The sequence below is a fragment of the Aulonocara sp. 'chitande type north' Nkhata Bay genome, linkage group LG23 (genome assembly GCF_057382095.1).
Source record: "Aulonocara sp. 'chitande type north' Nkhata Bay isolate Kocher_YH1m ecotype deep benthic linkage group LG23, A_spYH_male_GT1.1, whole genome shotgun sequence".
Classification (NCBI taxonomy): Eukaryota; Metazoa; Chordata; class Actinopteri; order Cichliformes; family Cichlidae; genus Aulonocara; species Aulonocara sp. 'chitande type north' Nkhata Bay.
Genome location: NC_141365.1, coordinates 46642715 through 46664279, shown reverse-complemented (window position 1 = coordinate 46664279; position 21565 = coordinate 46642715). Strand labels below are relative to the sequence as shown.

Here is a 21565-nt window from a genome sequence, read left to right as displayed (position 1 = left end):
GCAACGACGCCAGGGGTGAGGTGTACACCCTGATGGTAACCTGGATTCCATGTATCGTGCCCACCCCCAAGATCCTATATGTATGTGTAATGAGAGTGTGAGTAATGTGAATGTCTAAGTTGTGGGATAAAATTGAGGCAGAGGCAGCCAGAAGAAGACAGAAGGGGGGGTAGCCTCCTCTGCACCCTGGTGACATACCCCTACTCCAAGGCCCTGCATGTGTGGGTGGTTGTGGTGGAGCGGGAAGAGGGAGGCAGCTGGAGATGGGGAGGGAAGGAAGGGAGGGGCAAGTGACCCCTCCCTGGGGCCAGCTCCCCCGCTGACCCCAGTAGGCACCCCCATACTCCGCGACCCGCCAGGGAAAGGGGGCCCAGGCCCATCCAGACCGGGGACCAGTGCAGCAGCGCCTCCCGGCCCCACAGAGCCTGGGACAGTCCACCCAACCCCACCACAGAGAAAACTGCACCCACCCCACCATCCACTCATCTTCCAGACTACATAAGACAATAGACGCCCAGGCTGAGATCTTCCTCCACCTCTCCTGTATCTCCCCTTCCTGCAGAGAGAGTTCCTGAAGAGAGGAAAGCTCCTGCAAGATGTGACAATCTCCCCCACCAGTTGAAGAGCCCCCCAGGTGGCTCGATGCACCGGCGGCACCCCGCGCCAGGGCTGGGCCCCCATGCACCCGCCCGCCCACAACCCCGGCAACACACCAACCAGGACCCAAGCCCCCGAGGACCGGCCAGGGCCCCAGCCCAGAGATGGAGCGCCCCCAGAACCTCAAGTCGTGTTTTTCCTTCCAGGAACCACATGGCTTCACTTTTAAAGGTGAAGTGTGACAGAAATGGACATATTTGAAGTCCAACACCTTTTTCCAGTCACATTATTAAAGCAGACAAACTACAAGCTCATTTTCATTCCAACAAGTCATCTTCTGACCTGGACTAACAACACTGGTCTCTATGTGCAGCTGGCTGTGAGACCAGTGCTCAGGGAGCGTCTACAAAGTGCAACACTGAAAGAACATCACACACTCATTTGCTTCCAGCACTTTCACACAAACATCTACTGTCATTATTGTCACCAAACTCTGTGGATCCTTTATTGCAAATTCAAATGGGATCAAATGGTCAGACAAAAGAGGGTTATGAGGAAATATGATGAAATGTTGTGTATTAGCAGCAAGTTATTGAATCATTTTCCTCAGAAACCAAACAAAATGATTGACAAACATGTTTTTACAAACTCAGTGTTGGACTTGGATCAGCAGGATAAGCTGATGTTTAAAGGCATTTGAGTCTCGCTGTATGAGAGTCCAGTTCTTACTCAATATTTATGGATGATGTTCTTTCAGTGTTGCACTTTGTAGACGCTCCCTGAGCCTCACAGCCAGCTGCACATGGACCAGCTGACATTACCCAGCATTAGAGGCGGCTGTAAAAAATTCATGTTCCCATTTAAATGGTTTTAATTTGAATAAAATGATGTTGATTCATTCGATCCTGAATCGATGTTTAATATAAATGTATTTTGCCAGAATCTCAGGTTAAAGCTCACAAACTATTTCAACAAGCAGCAAACAGCTAAAACAGTAAATGAGAGCAGCTAAACACACAAAGATGGAAACACAGAGCGTGGATCGTTCACTCGACGGCGCGTACACGGACACGCCGTCGGGGCTGAAAGTGAACAGCTCACAGATCCTGAAGCTGCAGGTTTCATCTGTCTCCAACCAAAACTGAGTGAAGCAGCAGCAAAAGAAGATCCAAACTCTGCTTCACGTTTGATCAATATGCTCATGAATTCTCTCTGACTTTGGCTGTTCCTGCCTGCACAGCTCTCTCTCTCTCAGTGTACTCCAAGAACAGCTTCAAACATCTGTTTCTGCATCATTCACTGTTTATTAGCCACCAGTCTGCTGTTGTGTTCAGTGCTGTCGGCCTCTGACAGTAAAGCCTCATTTCTGCTGTTCCATGGAAACTTTTTAAAATGATGACAGATTACAAACTCTCAGCTGTGTCTGTAATCAAACCTCTGTAACTTTGCTTCACTTCAGCAGCATCAGCTCATGTTCACATGTTGCTTCATGGTTTGCTTCAGTTTTTGATCGACTGCAGAATATTTTGAAGGTTATCTGCTATAAAAAGCCAGAAGAGGAAAATCTGCTTCATGTGTTTCTGTTTGATCCTCAGTGACTTTGACACAAAGGCCTCTGCTGTGATGATCACACCTCTGATCAAGTCTCACAGTGTCACAACTGATAAATGATCAGAGTTAGAATATTTCTGACTGTCTGCTGTGTGCCGTGACCTTTGACCTGCTAAAGACAGTCAGCTGTGGATTATTCATTGTTGTGTCTGATACTTAGAACTGTGAGGAAGAAGCTACACAGTTAATCAGGGTCCCCTCTCTCTGAATCAGGAAAGGTGGGCAGGCCGCGTGTGGGCCGCGGGCCATACGTTGAGTATCACTGTTTGAAATGTGAACATTGTTCTGCTGCAGTCAATGGACTAAACCAGAGAAGAAGAAAACAGACTTTACCATGAAGATCCTCAGTGTGGATCAGTATAATATCAGCCTGATGTCTGCAGTTTAGTGTCAGCACAACTTTCACATCATATTCATCTCAGCACAACTAAAACATGCTGACTGACCTCAGAGTTTCAAGTTTACATCCTGGACTCTCCAGGAAACCACACAGATGCTTCACTCCTGGACCCTGCAGCTTGTAGTTGTTGTACAGGTCCAGCTCTCTCAGATTGGAGGGGTTGGACTTCAGTGCTGCTGCCAGATAATCACAGCTGATCTCTGACAAACCACAGCCCATCAATCTGTATAAAGAATGAAAGATGTAAGTTTATTAGACAAAGAGCTTGAAATCATTCAGTGTTTCATCATCTGTTCAGAGCTGAAGAAGGTTCAGAATGTAGAAGTTTAGAAAATGGAAACTCCAAACAGCTGAAGCCAACAGGAAGCAGCTTCAAACAAACACAACAAGAGAAAAAACTCTGAATGTTTCACATTAAAGTCGTACATTTCTCATAAAAACAGGACAAAGACTTGAAAAAGTCGTGTGTTTCCTTCCAGGAACCACATGGCTTCACTTTTAAAGGTGAAGTGTGACAGAAATGGACATATTGAAATCAATGATATCAAAGCTGGAATCAAATGAGTCCAAGTCTTCTGCTGATTCAGCATCACATTCATCTTTGCTCCTTGTTCTGCATCCCCACCATAAATATAAAGAGGCAAAACTCACATTTTCCAAAATCCTCTTTAAGCTTCGACAATAAAGGAAGATAGTTTTATACAAGTCTTTGTGGTTTTCTTGTCACCCAGATGCCCGAGTACTTAAACTTGTTATAGCTGGGTTTAAAAGGGGCTAAAATACACAAAACTCCCCAGTTGTCGTACAGATAGACTTTGCCTCGCTCTTCCCAAAATTCACTTTATATCCAGAAATTGTCCCAAATTCCTTAAGTATGCATTAAGGTGACCTTGAGGCTCTTAAAGGCGCCTATAAATAAAACGTATTATTATTATTATTATTTTAAGTCTATCCAAAAGTTTGCGGAGGCTGTTCGATGGGTTGGAAATAAATAAAATCATGTTGTCGGCATAAAGAGAGACTTCATGTTCGATACCCCCTCGATGTTTTCCCTCAACACCAACACATTGTCTCAGAGCAACAGCTAGCGGTTCAATGGCAAAAAGGAGACAGAGGGCATCCCTGTCCTGGGGGGCAGATTATTGTTAGTCCGGACGGCTGTTAGAGGGGAGCAATACAATACTTTTATCCAAGATACAAAATTAAAGCCACATTTTTTAAGCGTATAAAAAAAAAATCCCATCTCGCCCGATCCAACGCCTTTTCTGCGTCAAGCCAAATTACGGTTTCCAATGTATCACCTTTAACATGGGTATAAATGATATTTAATAGAGCTCTAATGTTCAAAAAAGAGTGCCTAATAAAGCCCGTCTGGTGAAATAATGGAGGACAAATACTTGTGTAAGCGACGGGCCAACACTTGAGCCAGGATCTTGGTGTCTGTGTTGAACAAAGATATTAAACGACATGAACGACAATCTAAATGGTCTTTTTCCTGTTTTACAATTAAACACATCACTGCTTGATGCATTGTTGGAGGCAACGACTGTGAGAGGAAGGATTCTTCAAAAGTTGATTTTAACAGTGAATTCAGTCGGTCAGAAAACTTTATGAAAAAATCAGATGGATACCCGTCGGGGCAGCAGATTTTCCAGACTGCATGCTCCGTACGGCCGTTTCAATTCCAACATTAGAGACAGGTTCCTCCAGACTAGCGATCGCATCTTCTCCCAAGGAGGGAATATCAAACACCTTATTGAAATCATTGTGGATCTCAAGGATAGTTTGGTTGTCTGTAGACCTTATTCCCTGGTCATTGTAGATCTCAAGGATAGTTGGTTAGCTGTTCTTAGTCACAGCTGGTGAGCTGATAACTCGCCTGTTTTTTCTCCATGTTCATAAGCGTAGCTGCAACTTTGACTAATCTTGTTTTGTAGATATGAGATTGTATTCAGTTTGTCATTGTAACCGCTGTGTATATAATACAGGCTCAGGAGAGTGGCTGTACACAGCATGTAGTTTAGTGTCACGGTCGCAGTAGCTGACCGTATGGAGAGTGTGTGGAGGACTCAGGTGCAGACACTGGCGCAGACACTATGGACCCAGCAGCTTACAACCCTTCTGCGGAGCTAAAGGACGACATCATTTTCACTGTGGAGAATCTTCTCAGCCTATGGCTGGAACACCCCCCGGAAGAGCTTCGCCGCGCAGCGGAAGACCGGCTGCAACGGCTCTTTTCCGGCCTGCCATGGCTATTGGAATCGCTTCCCCCGACCATGCAGGCCTTTCTCCACCTCACACCACACCTTCTCTCCGCCACTACTACCTCGCAGCCTCACCTACCGGATGTAGTTTTGCCCGGCCCGTTGGAGCCGTCTGCGGGGAGGAAACGTCGATCGCGCCGTCGGCGCGCCACCCCACAGCCGGACGTTCGGACTTCTAAATCGCCGGCTGTGGTGAGTGAGGATTCCTTTCCGTTTTCAGACTGTTTGACTGTTCATTCAGGGGCGGTGTTCTGTGCGGCAGATGATATCGGGAACAGCATATCACCTGCTCAGCAGCCCCTCTCAGCTCAGTCTCCAGTGCCTGTTTCAGCTCAGTCTCCAGTGCCTGTTTCAGCTCAGTCTCCAGTGCCTGTTTCAGCTCACGCTCCAGTGCCTGTTTCAGCTCACACTCCAGTGCCTGTTTCAGTTCACGCTCCAGTGCCTCCAGGGTCACCTGTAGCTCAGGCCCCCGTAGCTCTAGTGCAACCTGTAGCTCAGGCCCCTGTAGCTCCAGTGTCACCGGTTTCGCACACTCACATAATGCAGGGAGACAGCCTAAGTTCCAGTCTGGGGCCTGTCCAGCCCTCGTCTCGTGTCTCCGCTGGAGGGTCCGAGGGACTGCTCCGGCCTTCGTCTCAAGTCTCCGCTGGAGGGTCCGAGGGACCGCTCCGGCCTTCGTCTCCTGTTTCCGCTGGAGGGTCCGAGGGACCGCTCCGGCCTTCGTCTCCTGTTTCCGCTGGAGGGTCCGAGGGACCGCTCTGGCCTTCGCTTCCTGCCTCGTCCGCTGGAGGGCCCGAGGAGCCCGTTCAGCCTCCTGTCTCCGCTGGAGGGCCCGAGGAGCCCATTCAGCCACCTGTCTCCGCTGGAGGGCCCGAGGAGCCCGTTCAGCCTCCTGTCTCCGCTGGAGGGCCCGAGGAGCCCGTTCAACCACCTGTCTCCGCTGGAGGGCCCGAGGAGCCCGTCCGGCCTCAAGCCACGTCAGCTGGAGGGCCCGAGGAGCCCGTCCGGCCTCAAGCCACGTCAGCTGGAGGGCCTGAGGAGCCCGTCCGGCCGCCTTCTGCTCCTGCTTCGCCTGGTCCAGCTTCGGCTTCTGCTTCTGCTTCGCCGTCGCCTGGTCCAGCCTCAGCCTTAGCTCCTGTTTTGCCGTCGCCTGGTCCAGTCTCTGCCTCAGCTGCTGCTTCGTCGTCGCCTGGTCCAGCTTCATCCGAGTCTTCGTCCTCGTCTGGTCCGGCCTCCGCCTCTGCCACGCCTGGTCCAGCTTCTGTCTGTGCTTCGCCCGGTCCGGCTTCAGCCTGTGCTTCGCCCGGTCCGGCTCCAGCCTGTGCTTCGCCTGGTCCAGCCTCTTCCGGGTCTTCGTCTTCGCCTGGTCCGGCTCCGTCGTCTGTGGCTGCCACGCCACCGTCTGGTCCAGCCTCGTCTGGTCCTGCCTCGTCTGGTCCGTCTGGTCCTGCCCCGTCTGGTCCGTCTGGTCCTGCCTCGTCTGGTCCTGTGCCCACCGGGCCTCGGCCAGTGCGCTTGACACTGGAGCGCCGCCGCTGCCTTCCGCGCGGCCGGCCTCCTGAACTGCTCCATCGTCTCCTTCGCCGCCGCCGCTGCCTTCCGCGCGGCCGGCCTCCTGAACTGCTCCGTCGTGTCCTTCGTCGCCGCCGCTGCCTTCCGCGCGGCCGGCCTCCTGAACTGCTCCGTCGTCTCCTTTGTCGCCGCCGTTGCCTTCCGCGCCGTCGGCCCCCTGAACTGCTCCGTCGTCTCCTTCGTCGCCGCCGTTGCCTTCCGCACGGCCGGCGTCCCGGACTGTTTCCACGTCGTCGCCGTTGCCGTCCGCACGGTCGGCCCCCTGGCCGGCCCCCTGAACTCTTCTGTTTTGGACTCCTGTGCTGTCGGCCCCCTGGCCGGCCCCCTGAACTCTTCTGTTTTGGCCTCCTGTGCTGTCGGCCCCCTGAATTGTTCTTTTTTGGGGCTCGTGTTTTGTTTTGGGGCTTTCTTGTGCTTCGGTGTTTTTGTTTCGTGCCCTCCTTCCTGGGCCCCCGCCGCCCGCCCTGGTCGGGTTGTTTTCTGTTTTTTGGGCTGTCGGGGGCCAGCCCTTGCGGGGGGGGGGGGGTACTGTCATGATCCTGGGTCCTTTTGACCCAGCGTTTTGTGTTTTCTCTTCGCGATTTTGGTTCTGTTCTCCTCTGATTAGTGTTTACCCTGTTCCCCCCGTGTGTTCCTGTATCTAGTCCGCGTTTCTTAGTTTGTGTCCTTTCATGTGTAAGTTCCTGTTTTATTGTGAAGGTATGCGTCTTATGTGAGTGTTTTCAGTTTGCCTCCCTAGTCTCGTCATGTTAATCACTCCCAGCTGTGTTTCCCACCTGTGTGTAATCTCCCTGTGTTCTCTGAGTGTATTTAAGTTGTATTTTCTGTCTTAGTAATTGCTGGTTTGTCTGTGTTGTTTCCCCTCGGTCTCCCTGCGTCTCTCCGTGTATATTTCTCCGGATCTCCCCGCATCTTCGTTCTGGTTTGTCTTGTTAGTTCTACCCAGTTTAGGTTTTCCTGTTTCACGGTACCCACGCCATTGCTGTTTGTATTTTCGGTTGTTAAATAAACACTCATCTGCACCAGAGCTGCCGCATTTTGGGTCCTATCTCGTATTCCACACGGCTTGCCCCGGCAAACCGTGACAGAAGAGGTGTTCGGTGAAGCCCATCTGGTGACTAATTCTGGGCTGTGGAGAGGATTTAAATGGAAGGTGGTCATGAGATATTTTAGAACCCCAGAGATAATTGCCAAAATGAAGCCTACAAATCCTGACACCTGCTGGCGAAATTGTGGTACTTCTTTAGGAACCCACTCACATATATTCTGGTCATGCCCAAAAATCTGCTCACTTTGGAATGACATATTTAAAGTTCTCAGTACAGTTTTCCAACAACCATTAACAAAAGACCAACAGTTAGCCATTTTAGGAGTCTTACCAAAGGGTTTTGCGGGAAACAATAAAAAGTATCTCTTAAGAATCTTGCTTACAGCAGCACTAAAGTGTATCACTATTAAATGGCTGAATCTTGACCCACCTTCATATAATATGTGGATTGATAAAGCAAGAGAAATTTACCAGATGGAGGAAACAACATCTGCTCTGCAGATTCAGAGAGAATTGTTTACTGAGCGTTGGCGACCCATACATGCTTTACTGTTTCAATAATTTAGCATAGGTCTGTTTCGTTTTGTACATTTACGGCTAAGTTTGTCACATGTTATTTAATATTACATAAAGTTTTTGTTTTGTTTTGTTTTTGTTATGTTGTTGTCTGTTTGTTTGCTTGCTTGGGTTTTGTTTTGTGCTTCCTAATTGCAGTTCTTATTTTAATCTACATTTCTGCATTGCAGTTCCTGTAACTCAAGGCCAATATCTGACAACCTACAGACCTTCAATCTGTATAAAGAATGAAAGATGTAAGTTTATTAGACAAAGTGCTTGAAATCATTCAGTGTTTCATCATCTGTTCAGAGCTGAAGAAGGTTCAGAATGTAGAAGTTTAGAAAATGGAAACTCCAAACAGCTGAAGCCAACAGGAAGCAGCTTCAAACAAACACAACAAGAGAAAAAACACTGAATGTTTCACATTAAAGTCGTACATTTCTCATAAAAACAGGACAAAGACTTGAAAAAGTCGTGTTTTTCCTTCCAGGAACCACATGGCTTCACTTTTAAAGGTGAAGTGTGACAGAAATGGACATATTTGAAGTCCAACACCTTTTTCCAGTCACATTATTAAAGCCGACAAACTACAAGCTCATTTTCATTCCAACAAGTCATCTTCTGACCTGGACTAACAACACTGGTCTCTATGTGCAGCTGGCTGTGAGACCAGTGCTCAGGGAGCGTCTACAAAGTGCAACACTGAAAGAACATCACACACTCATTTGCTTCCAGCACTTTCACACAAACATCTACTGTCATTATTGTCACCAAACTCTGTGGATCCTTTATTGCAAATTCAAATGGGATCAAATGGTCAGACAAAAGAGGGTTATGAGGAAATATGATGAAATGTTGCGTATTAGCAGCAACTTATTGAATCATTTTCCTCAGAAACCAAACAAAATGATTGACAAACATGTTTTTACAAACTCAGTGTTGGACTTGGATCAGCAGGATAAGCTGATGTTTAAAGGCATTTGAGTCTCGCTGTATGAGAGTCCAGTTCTTACTCAATATTTATGGATGATGTTCTTTCAGTGTTGCACTTTGTAGACGCTCCCTGAGCCTCACAGCCAGCTGCACATGGACCAGCTGACATTACCCAGCATTAGAGGCGGCTGTAAAAAATTCATGTTCCCATTTAAATGGTTTTAATTTGAATAAAACGATGTTGATTCATTCAATCCTGAATCGATGTTTAATATAAATGTATTTTGCCAGAATCTCAGGTTAAAGCTCACAAACTATTTCAACAAGCAGCAAACAGATAAAACAGTAAATGAGAGCAGCTAAACACACAAAGATGGAAACACAGAGCGTGGATCGTTCACTCCACGGCACGTACACGGACACGCCGTCGGGGCTGAAAGTGGACAGCTCACAGATCCTGAAGCTGCAGGTTTCATCTGTCTCCAACCAAAACTGAGTGAAGCAGCAGCAAAAGAAGATCCAAACTCTGCTTCACGTTTGATCAATATGCTCATGAATTCTCTCTGACTTTGGCTGTTCCTGCCTGCACAGCTCTCTCTCTCTCAGTGTACTCCAAGAACAGCTTCAAACATCTGTTTCTGCATCATTCACTGTTTATTAGCCACCAGTCTGCTGTTGTGTTCAGTGCTGTCGGCCTCTGACAGTAAAGCCTCATTTCTGCTGTTCCATGGAAACTTTTTAAAATGATGACAGATTACAAACTCTCAGCTGTGTCTGTAATCAAACCTCTGTAACTTTGCTTCACTTCAGCAGCATCAGCTCATGTTCACATGTTGATTCATGGTTTTCATGGTTGATTCTCCTCATTTTTTCAAAAATGACCTCTGACAGGAAAGTCTCATTTCTGCTGCTCAACACTGAAGAAATGTAAACTTTTCAAAATGATGACAAATTGGAAAACACCTAAACCCAGGAGATGTAACCCTTCTCTCTGGGGCGGAGGCAAGCGGACCACCTCTTTGATTAGAGCTGTGTCTCTAATCAAAGCAGAGATGGAACGATGCCACTTTTTATGTCCGATATCGATATGAATCCAATATAGTCAATTTTATAATCAAACGTTTTTTTTAATATCTTGCTGCATTTTGTATAAGTTCATACTCAAGTTTAAAAAATCTAAACACTAAAGCTGTTCTGTTATACCTGTCTGCAAAAACACACTGCAGCCAAAACATTAGACAATACTGATCTTTGTATTTAAACTTTTTTCAGAACTTTAAATCTAAGTATCTAAAGTAATATTCAAAAGTCATTTAAATCAGTCTGATGCAGACTTCAAAAACTCTTTGGTTGTGACTAAAAGAAGTGCAACATCAGCACCAAATAATGTTTCTATTGAACAACTAACACAAACAGGTTGTAGAATGGAGCCTTTTCTACTCACAGCTGAACAGAAACAACATCCAGAGTGGAAAACAGTGCAAATAACTGCAAACAGGCTTCATGACACTCATGTTTGATCAGATTCACTCCCTGCTCTCACACAGCAACTCCAGACCTACATTCATCTTTTCCCTCTGAACCCCCCAAACATACAAACCCTGAGCCACCACCATTGCCCTTTCACTGACTGCCCCACTCCACCATTTGACTCTTAGAACTGAAGACGCTTCTCTCATAAGAGGTGAAACATCTTCAAGGAAGTCCAGACGCTTTTCTTTCCAAGCTTCTTAGACTACGATGACCTGGATGTCTGAGAACCTTCACAGACTGATTTTACAAGAACAACTTGTGTCAAAAATCCCTGGCAGTGCCTCTCTGTCACACACACAAATCACTACAGTTACAAATTTAATAACTTAAAAAGTAAAAAGACCACTTTTGAGCCGTGTCTTTTTGGCCATAACGAATACCAAAAGAACCGAAATTTAATAACATTAAAACCAAACAATAAATGAGCAAAGTAGTGCATGATAAATATAGATGACAAATACAAAGTGCAATATAGAAACACAGGGTAAAAAGAAATGAACAATTAAAAAGGAGGATAAAAGATGTGAGCAGTAGTTAAACAGTAGAAATAAATATATAATAAACAAACAAAAATAGATAATAAATGAAAGCCAGGTCAGAAAGGTGAGTTTGGCTTTAAAAGCATGAAAACACACTGCTGTCTTCAGGAAGGCTGCTCCAGTAACAGAAAGTCATCTACATGTGGGTTTAGTTCTGACTTTAGGGACAAGTAAAAAAATAAAATAAAATAAAAACATCTGTCCAGACAACCTGACAGTCAAAAATATAAACTCAGGAACTTAAAAGGAAAATTGTGATAACTTTGAACGTCCGCATCAAGATAAACTTACAGATTTAAGAGTCAAAAAGTGTCAAAAAGTCTGTATCCTTACCCGAGAGTTTCAAGTTTACAGTCAGGACTCTTTAGTCCAACACACAGCAAATCCAATCCTGAATCCTGCAGCTTGTTCGAGCTCAGGTCCAGCTCTCTCAGATGATTGGATGGGGAGCTGAGAATTTCAGACAAAGCTTCAAAGCTTCTTTTTGAGAGTTTACAATCTCTCAGCCTGAGGAAGAATAACAATGGAGACATATTCTTTTATTCATCTAGCATTATTAAACATATTTGTTCATAGATTCACTTACAGCACTTTCTTGGATGCTTTGACCACTGGCAGCAGCTTCAAAAATGCCTTCTCTGAACGGGAGTATTTCTCCAGGTCGAACTCATCCAGATCTGATGACAGTAAGATGAAGACCAGAGCCGACCACTGAGCAGGAGACAGTTGATCTGTGGAGAGACGTCCTGATCTCAGGGACTGTTGGATCTCCTCCACTAGAGAACGATCATCCAGTTCATTCAGACAGTGGAACAGGTTGATGCTTTTCTCTGCAGACAGTTTCCCACTGAGCTTCTTCTTGATGTAGTGAACTGTTTCCTGATTGGTCTGTGAGCTACTTCCTGTCTGTGTCAGCATGCATAGGAGATCCTGATTGGTCTGCAGTGAAAGACCCAGGAGGAAGCGGAGGAACAAGTCCAGGTGTCCATTTGGACTCTCTAAGGCTTTGTCCACAGCACTCTGGTAGAAGTCTTTTACAGTAAGTGTTTTCTGGAAGATTTTAAAGCGAGGAGATTGTTTCTTAAGCAGGTTGACTCCAGAGTTGATGAAGGTCAGATAGACATGAAGAGCAGCAAAGAACTCCTGAATGCTCAGATGGACGAAACAGTAAACGACATCGGTGAACATGTGACACTCATCAGCTTTAAAGATCTGTGTGAACACTCCTGAGTACACTGAGGCTGCTCTGATATCGATGCCACACTCTTTCAGGTCTGATTCATAGAAGATCAGGTTTCCTTTCTGCAGCTGATCAAAGGCCAGTTTTCCCAGAGACTCAATGATCTTCCTGCATGACTCTGTCTCAGCTCCTCCATCATACTTGATGTCCTTCGTTTTTAGGTGAAATAGCACAAGGCGTAGGTAGAGCTCTGTGAGAGTCTTAGGCAGATCTTTGCTCTCTTTGTTCTTCATGACAAACTCCAGAACTGTAGCAGTGATCCAGCAGAAGACTGGGATGTAGCACATGATGTGGAGGCTTCGTGATGTCTTGATGTGGGAGATGATGCTGCTGGCCTGCTCCTCATCTCCGAATCTCTTCCTGAAGTACTCCTCCTTCTGTGGGTCAGTGAACCCTCTGACTTCTGTCACCATGTCAACAATGTCACGAAGGATCTTATTGGCTGCTGCAGGTCGTGTGGTTATCCAGAGGCGAGCAGAGGGAAGCAGTTCCCCCCTGATGAGGTTTATCAGCAGCACATCCACTGAGGTGGACTTTCTAGGGTCAGTCAGGATTGTAGTTTTGTGGAAGTCCAGAGGAGGTCGACACTCATCCAGACCATCAAAGATGAACACAACCTGGAAGTCTTCAAAGCTGCAGATTCCTGCTTCTTTGGTTTCAGTAAAGAAGTGATGAACAAGTTCCACCAAGCTGAACTTTTCCTCTTTCAGCAGATTCAGCTTTCTGAAAGTGAATGGAAACATGAACTGGATGTCCTGGTTGGCTTTGCCTTCAGCCCAGTCCAGAGTGAACTTCTGTGTTAGGACTGTTTTCCCAATGCCAGCCACTCCCATTGTCAGCACTGTTCTGATTGGTTTATCTCTTCCAGGTGGGAGTTTAAAGATGTCTTCTTGTCTGATGGTTGTTTCTGGTCTGTCTGGTTTCCTGGATGCTGTTTCAATCTGTCTGACCTCATGTTCATCATTGACCTCTGCAGTCCCTCCCCCTGTGATGTAGAGCTCTGTGTAGATCTGACTCAGGAGGGTCGGGTTTTCTGTTGTAGAAATCCCCTCGAGCACACACTGGAACTTCTGCTTCAGGTCTGACTTGAGTTTGAGCTGACACTCAGTGAGAATCTCTGCATGAATAAACAGCAAATGACACAAATGAGAAAACTGCATTCTGGTTACTGTGGTTATGTGTTCAGTTCACTGGACTCTTGGTGTCATGATCCGGGTGAGTCTGAGTAACTTTCCACAGCATCAGCTCTCCTCCCCTGGGTGGAGCCCTCCTCACTCCTCCATGCTCCTCACCTGTTGCCAATTACTCCGGCAGTATTTATGAGCAGCACTCACAATGAACCTTCTCCAGATTGTGTGCTTACCACAGTCAGTTCTCTGCCTCACATTTTGTCTTGTGCTCCTCAGCTTGTTTCGCGTAACCCTCTTTTCCTGTTCCCTAGTCGGCACCTGGATACATCTTCCAACTCTCGCCATAAGTCACGCCTCAGGATTCTGGCCTGCCACTGCTGGGAAAACTCACTCTTGCAAACTGCCATCCTCACCTGCCTGCCTCCCTGTGCACCCACATCTCACTCTGTACCCAGATTTAATTCATCTCCTCCTCCAGCTGATCTCCACCTGCAGCCACGTAACACCTCTTAGTTTTTAAATCTTGGACTCATTCACTACACTGTGGACCACTCAGATTATTATCTCATTTGTTCCAGTGATCGTGGATAGTTTCTATTCGCCCGATTCTGCCCCTGTTGTTCCTTTGACCTGCCTCAGCTTATGTTCTGGCCTCAGCTCTGCACTTCTCATAATACCTCGCTTGCTGTTGAATTTAGCCGTGATTCAGCTTTCTCCGTCGAGAAATCTAGTAAAATACATTTATTTTAAATGTCACTTTTTTGGTTCTGTGCTTGACTCCATTCCTTTTCATGAGCCATTGAGCCCTGATACTTGGGTTATAACTGAGGGCAGGTTTTATAGAGACACATTTGATTTAATTGTGTTTATTTATACAGCACCAAATCAATACTAGCAACATTTCACATATTACATAAACAACACTATGGAGCCAGTAATGAATAAATATGTAGAATAAATGAAAGAATTTCAAGTAAAAAAGTTTTTTTTAAATTCCTCCAAATAACAACAACAGTCACCCCAATGTGCTTTATATTGTAAGGTAAAGAACTTACAATAATACAACAGAAAAAAAACCCAACTATCTTTTTGGGGCCTGAAAACTGAAGGCTCTGCCTCCCATTCTACTTTTAAATACTCTGTGAACAACAAGTAGGCCTGCAGAGCGAGAGCGAAGTGCTCTAATAGGGGGATATGGTACTACAAGGTCATTAAGATAAGATGGGGCCTGATTATTTAAGACCTTGTATGTGAGGAGCAGGATTTTGAATTCAATTCTGGATTTAACAGGAAGCCAATGAAGGGAAGCCAAAACAGGAGAAATATGCTCTCTCTTTCTAGTCCCTGTCAGGACTCTTGCTGCAGCATTTTGGATTAGCTGAAGGCTTTTCAGTGAGTTTTTTGGACTTCCTGATAATAATGAATTACAGTAGTCCAGCCTGGAAGTAATAAATGCATGAACTAGTTTTTCAGCGTCACTCTGAGACAGGATATTTCTAACTTTAGAGATGTTGCACAAATGGAAGAAAGCAGTCTTGCATATTTGTTTAATATGTGCGTTGAAGGACATGTCCTGGTCAAAAATGACTCCAAGGTTCCTCACAGCGTTACTGGAGGCCAAGGTAATGCCATCCAGAGTAAGAATCTGCTTAGATACCATATTTCTAAGATTTTCAGGGCCGAGTACAATAACCTCAGTTTTATCTGAATTAAGAAGCAGAAAGTTAGCGGCCATCCAGGTCTTTATGTCTTTAAGACATTCCTGCAGTTTAACTAATTGGTGTGTGTTATCTGGCTTCATGGACAGATAGAGCTGGGTGTCATCTGCATAGCAGTGTAAATGTATGTTATGTTTGCTAATGATGCTGCCTAAGGGAAGCATGGTAATGGGAGCGTTGCCAGCAGAAGGCTGAAGTGGAATCTCCCAGAAAGCTGCAGAAGAAAAAACGTGAGCTGAAATGGTGTATTTCAGTCAAACAAGGAGAACTGTGGCTTTCCTCAAACTTTTGACCAATCACCTTAGTGTCCTGTTTATCAACCATAATAAAAAGCATTTACTGTCTGGGCATTTTTTTGTTTGGGTCTCCAAACAGCAGAAAGAAATGGCAGCCATTTTTTTTAACTTTACCTTCAACTAGTAAATAGATTTAAGAAAAAGCACTTTGTGTCATGGTCCCTGTGCCCCGCTGGTCGATCCTCTATTGTGCAATATGTTTGTGGTTTGTTTGCTCTCTCTCACTCTCTCTCTCGCCGCGGCGACGCTCATTGCGGGCTCCCGCTGCTGGCCCACACACCTGCTCATCACCGCACCGGCCGCTGATCCCAGCTGATTACTGCACTACTTAGATGGCGAGTCTGCACTAGTCTTTGCTGGATCGTTGAGCTATCAGTATCGTTTTTTTGGAACCCGATTCTGAGAGGAGTGATTGAGGAGGAACATTTGTACAGAAAGTGTGGAGCACCCTTCTCCCAACCCTGTTTCCCACGGACCCTGGCGACCCGGACCCGTTTCCCCTGCACGTTGTATGTAGCCACTTGGTGAATGTGTTCACTGTAAATAAACGCACTGTTCTTCGCTTAAAGGAATACCCTGGCCTGCGCCTGAGTCTCTTTCGGAAACCCTATCACTTTGATCATATTTGTGACGTGTCCCAAACTGTTGTTGTCGCCTCATTTATGTTGATAAAACAGCTCTAAAACCAATCTGACAATATAAATCTGTAAAATGGGCTGAAAACCTGCTGCTGCTCCCATTTTAATCAAACCAACCCAGAGAGCAGATATTCATGTGTACACAGGAGGTTATTTGTGCAGATACATAAAACACATATAAACTGTAGGCTTTCTGCAGTCTCTCACTCCTGAAAGTGTTGGCAAGTGTTTTGGATTTATTATTTATATGGATGCTTATGGCACCTGTGTAATGTTAACTAATGTTTTTATTGTTTAAGTGTTTTTTGTTTAGTCATTCCCTGACTTACCTGTGGGTTCTGGGATGGTTTTATTTAAATTCTCCAACAGATCATTCCTGTTTAACCTCCCCAAAAGATTTTTAGTGACTTCAAAAGTGTTGATAGCGTAGGTATCAAACATCAGATCCACTATGTCCGTCCTCTCTGCATTCTCCAGTTCACTCTCTGGGATTGCTGGTAAACCTTCTACAGACCCATTCTTCAGATGCCACGTGATTTTTTCAAAGTCATCACGTCCCAAATTCTCCAAAGTCCCCAGAAGGATTTCTTTAGGTGTCGTCATCTTTTACCCTGTAAGGACCCGATAAACAAAGACTGTAACAACAGCTGGAGAGGTAATTGTCTGATTTATCGGAATTTAACTTGATTCTAACAGCAGTTCATCACTACCACCAATAAATTTCTAAGACTCAGAATGCAACAAAATTGCACATGAAGAAGCACATAGAGAAGTATCCAAGTAACACTTTGCTACAATATAAAACAAACTATTATAAATAAAGAAAATATATAAACTAAATATATACACTACCCGTCAAACGTTTTAGAACAGCCCAATTTTTCCAGTGTTTTTGTCACGGTTTGCGAGCCGTGTGTAAATTATCAAAGGACCCTTTATGCAGGCAGCTCAGATGCAAGTGAGTTTATTCATCACATGGTGATACAAACAGAAATGGAGAAGGTGAGCATGGAAACTAAGCAAAAACCTAAAAACTAATAGTACACGAATATGAAGAAGTACACGAAGGGAAGACGAAAACACGGAACACAAGGGGTGGGAGCAAAGCACCACAACACATCACTATATAGACAGTTACACAGAGGGAGACACAGAAGGCAACAACACAGGGTGGAACAAATGGACAGAGAAGACTAAACACAGAACAGAGTGCACAGAGAAACAAGGGGGGCAGGGAATCAAAACCTAGGAAGCATAGAATAACTCACAAACTAAACTGGCATAACACAAAAATCACAAAGAACTGAAACCACTAGATCAGGAGACCCAGGACCCTGACAGATACGCAGACAAACCAGCAACTAACAGAGGCAAACACAAGGCTTAAATACACAGAGGGATAACGAGGGAATAAGACACAGAAGGAAGACACATCTGGGAGTGATTGACAAGACGAGACAGAGGAAACGCAAACTAAACACACTGACATGAGACACGGACCTTCACAACAAAGCAGGAAATACATAGACTGAACTTAGAGGTACAACAAAACACAGAACCAAAACGTAAGAATAAACAAAGATACATCATGAAATCAAAGATTAACAATACAAAACAGAAAACACTGAGTCACAGACCAAGGATCGTGACAGTTTTATTGAAAATATCCTTTTTATTTCTCATTGCACTCTGAAATGAAAGCATAGTACAAATAAGCAGTTGGAGTTAAAAATAAATCATGAAACACATTTATAGACCAAAGTTTATTCTAAACGTTTGACTGAACACACCCGTGGCTTCTGTCTACAATAGAAATCAAATATTCTCCCATATCTGTAGCAGATGTTCCCGTAAACGTGGACCTTGTAATAATAATAATAATAATAATAATAACAACTTTATTTATAAAGCGCTTTCAAACAAAGTGCTGTACAACTAAAGAGATAAATAAAATAAAAGCGATACATAGCAATACAGGTAAAAGACACAATACAAGTTAAAAACAATAAAAATGTAAAAACTAAAAGCCATAGAATTAAGACATGTAGGATCGGGTGAACAAATGTGTCTTCAACTTGGTTTTAAAAACCTCCACAGAGCAGCCTGCCGAATATCTTGTGGGAGGTTGTTCCGCAGAAACGGGGCATGAAAAGAAAAAGCTCTCCAATTGTCTTTTTTCTGGCTCGAAGAACTTTTAGAAGACCAGAGTCCTGAGATCGGAGAGCACGAGATGGAACATAAAGGTGTAAAAGGTCGGAGAGGTATGAAGGTGCCAATCCGTTTAAAGCCTTGTAGGTGAGCAGCAGGACCTTAAAATCTGCTCGAACCTGACAAGGTAGCCAGTGAAGACATCTCAGAACAGGGGTAATGTGCTCAAATTTCCCAGTTCTTGTTAAAATGCGAGCAGCTGCATTTTGCACCAACGCCAGAATCTCAGGTTAAACCTCACAAAACTTTAACAACCACCAAACAGCTAAAACAGTAAATGAGAGCAGGAACACGGATTCTGCACAAAGACGTAAACACAAAGCTCGGAGCCACCGACGCATCAGAATCAGTGAGATGTCGCCTTTCTCACCCGATGGCACGGACTGTCGGGCTGAAAGCCGACAGCTCGCTGATTCTGATGTTTCGGCGGCTCCGAGCTTTGTGTTTACGTCCTTTTTACGCTGATTCTAAAGCTGTTAGTTTTATCTCTCCATCCATCCATCCATCTTCATCCGCTTTATCCGAGGCCGGGTCGCGGGGGCAGCAGCCTAAGCAAAGAGGCCCAGACCTCCCTCTCCCCAGCCACCTCCTCCAGCTTATCCGGGGGAACACCAAGGCGTTCCCAGGCCAGCCGAGAGATATAATCTCTCCAGCGTGTCCTGGGTCTGCCCCGGGGCCTCCTCCCGGTGGGACATGCCTGGAACACCTCACCCAGGAGGCGCCCAGGGGGCATCCTTGTCAGATGCCCGAACCACCTCAGCTGGCTCCTTTCGATGTGAAGCAGCAGCGGCTCTACTCTGAGCCCCTCCCGGATGGCCGAACTTCTCACCCTATCTCTAAGGGAGAGGCCAGCCACCCTTCGGAGGAAGCTCATTTCTGCCGCTTGTATCCGCGATCTCGTTCTTTCGGTCACTACCCACAGCTCGTGGCCATAGGTGAGGGTAGGGACGTAGATTGACCGGTAAATTGAGAGCTTCGCTTTTACACTCAGCTCCCTCTTCACCACGACGGACCGGTGCAGCGTCTGCATTACTGCAGCCGCAGCCCCAATCCGTCTGTCGATCTCCGGCTCCCTTCTCCCATCACTCGCGAACAAGACCCCGAGATACTTGAACTCCTCCACTTGGGGCAGGAACTCATCCCCGACCCGGAGTGGGCACTCCACCCTTTTCCGGCTGAGAACCATGGCCTCAGATTTGGAGGTGCTGATCCTCATTCCCGCTGCTTCACACTCGGCTGCGAACCGTTCCAGTGCGAGCTGGAGGCCCTCACCCGATGAAGCCAACAGAACCACATCATCCGCAAAAAGCAGAGATGAGATTCTGAGGCCACCAAAGCGAAAGCCCTCCGCCACTTGGCTGCGCCTAGAAATCCTGTCCATAAAAATTATGAACAGAACCGGAGACAAAGGGCAGCCCTGGCGGAGCCCATCACCCACCGGGAACGAGTCCGACTTATTGCCGGCAATGCGAACCAAGCTCTTACAACGGTTGTATAGGGATCGAATGGCCCGTAGCAATGGGCCAGACACCCCATACTCCCGCAACACCTCCCACAGGACACCCCGAGGGACACGGTCGAATGCCTTCTCCAAGTCCACAAAACACATGTAGACTGGTTGGGCAAACTCCCATGCACCCTCAAGTATCCTGGAGAGGATAAAGAGCTGGTCCAGTGTTCCGCGACCAGGACGAAAACCGCATTGTTCCTCCTGTATCCGAGGTTCGACTAGCGGACGAACTCTCCTTTCCAGCACCCTGGCATAGACTTTCCCAGGGAGGCTGAGGAGTGTGATCCCCCTGAAGTTGGAACACACCCTCCGGTCCCCCTTCTTAAAGATGGGGACCACCACCCCGGTCTGCCAGTCCACAGGTACTGCCCCTGATCTCCACGCAACATTGCAGAGACGTGTCAACCAGGACAGCCCTACAACGTCCAGAGCCTTCAGGAACTCGGGGCGGACCTCATCAACACCAGGGGCTCTGCCACCAAGGAGTTGTTTAACTGCCTCAGTGACCTCGCCCCCGGAAATTGGCGGGTCATTCCCCTCATCCCCAGACTCTGCTTCCTCCTCGGAAGACGTGTCAGTGGGATTAAGGAGGTCCTCGAAGTATTCCTTCCACCGCCTGACAATTTTCTCAGTCGACGTCAGCAGCGCTCCGCCAGTAGTAGCTGCGTAGTTATGGAAGCTATCCATTAGCACGTTGCTGGGCGTATCACTCTCCTCGTTAGCATTCTCAGGCGCTATCTTAGACTTGGAACTTTCCAGTCCCCTTTTCGCTCCTTTCTGATTCGGCATTCTGCTGCTTCTTGCCCTACGATTGCTGTATCTTCTCTTATTTAGTGAATTGTTAGTGTTAGCAGCATAAAGTTGAGGTTTTACCGTTGTTCACGAACTTTCTGTGCAGAACTCGGTAGAGAGCGTCTACTCACTCCGCCATCTTGGCACCCCCCCGATCGGGTAGTGACAGTGTCCAAATTCATCGGCTGCATCCTCCTGAGGACCCGGCCTTCGCGGCGTACGTAAGCTGGGTCCTCAGAAGGTTGGATATGCTGGAAGTAAACGGCTGGGGAAATTGGACGGTCTAGCCTTCTGATTAGCGTCACCGCTGTCTCGGTGGAGTTTAATAAACTCGGCTGTCTGCTCCTTGCTATCTGCAATATAACAGGACACTGGAGTAAATTCTCGACCGTCTCATACTTCTGTTTAATCAGTTTTCTGTTTGATGTTTATTCAGCTGTGTAAAAACCAAGGAGGAACCCACCCGGGGGATTAATAAAGTTTTATTTTATCTAATCTAATAACTTTAATCTCAGCCAAACCGATTTACTCACGAACAAACAAAACACTGAAAAAAGCCAAACAATAACATTTTTAGGTTGTCTAAGTGACTTATATATCACGTTTAACCTGAGTAGCGAAAGTCCGCGGTGATCTGAAAATGATGTGCCGGGAGTTGTGCCGTTCTCGGTGGCTTCAGTGACCCTCGAGCTCCCGGCTGGCTATAGTGCTGGTGGGTAGCAGACGTCTCAAAAAAACGTCGAAGCACTTTTGCAAATATGCGGTATCTTGATAAACCGAGCAGATATTTGATGTTTACATAGCTACTTTCTCGCCTGAAAATATGTTAAAAGTTTATTTTGTGACCCAGAAAGATTAGTATGAGTAATTATAAAACTTAGTAGCGGCCGCCAAATTGAGGAACTGGATTTGGTGGTCATGAAAATGGCATTAAACAAGTCCCCAGGGACAGATGGACTCACTACTAATTTTTATCAA

The 21565-nt window shown here is 46.1% G+C and overlaps 3 protein-coding genes across 3 annotated transcripts in view; all 3 read right to left on the bottom strand.

The window, feature by feature from the left end:
* The window catches only part of LOC147302806 (protein NLRC3-like), a 341154-nt gene that overhangs the window by 232083 nt on the left and 87506 nt on the right, over positions 1 to 21565 (bottom strand). The window lies entirely within an intron of this gene.
* The window catches only part of LOC147302807 (NACHT, LRR and PYD domains-containing protein 12-like), a 291268-nt gene that overhangs the window by 185756 nt on the left and 83947 nt on the right, over positions 1 to 21565 (bottom strand). The window contains exon 6 of the mRNA XM_086282123.1: positions 2655 to 2831. Within this exon, the coding sequence (XP_086138249.1) occupies positions 2655 to 2831 (177 nt within the window). The remainder of the gene's footprint in view (positions 1 to 2654; positions 2832 to 21565) is intronic.
* On the bottom strand, positions 11638 to 16680 carry LOC147302810 (protein NLRC3-like). The gene is made up of 2 exons (XM_086284457.1): positions 16407 to 16680; positions 11638 to 13412 (listed from the first exon to the last, which is right to left on the bottom strand). Exons 1-2 carry the CDS (start codon positions 16678 to 16680, stop codon positions 11638 to 11640), a joined length of 2049 nt encoding a protein of 682 aa, XP_086140583.1.

What these genes read in the sequence shown, in the direction of transcription:
- LOC147302810 (XM_086284457.1), bottom strand. Translation starts at nt 16,680, where the DNA reads ATGACGACACCTAAAGAAATCCTTCTGGGGACTTTGGAGAATTTGGGA. An exon ending in AACCATCCCAGAACCCACAG is followed by an intron (nt 13,413 to 16,406) that starts GTAAGTCAGGGA and finishes TTATTCATGCAG; the next exon opens with AGATTCTCACTGAGTGTCAG.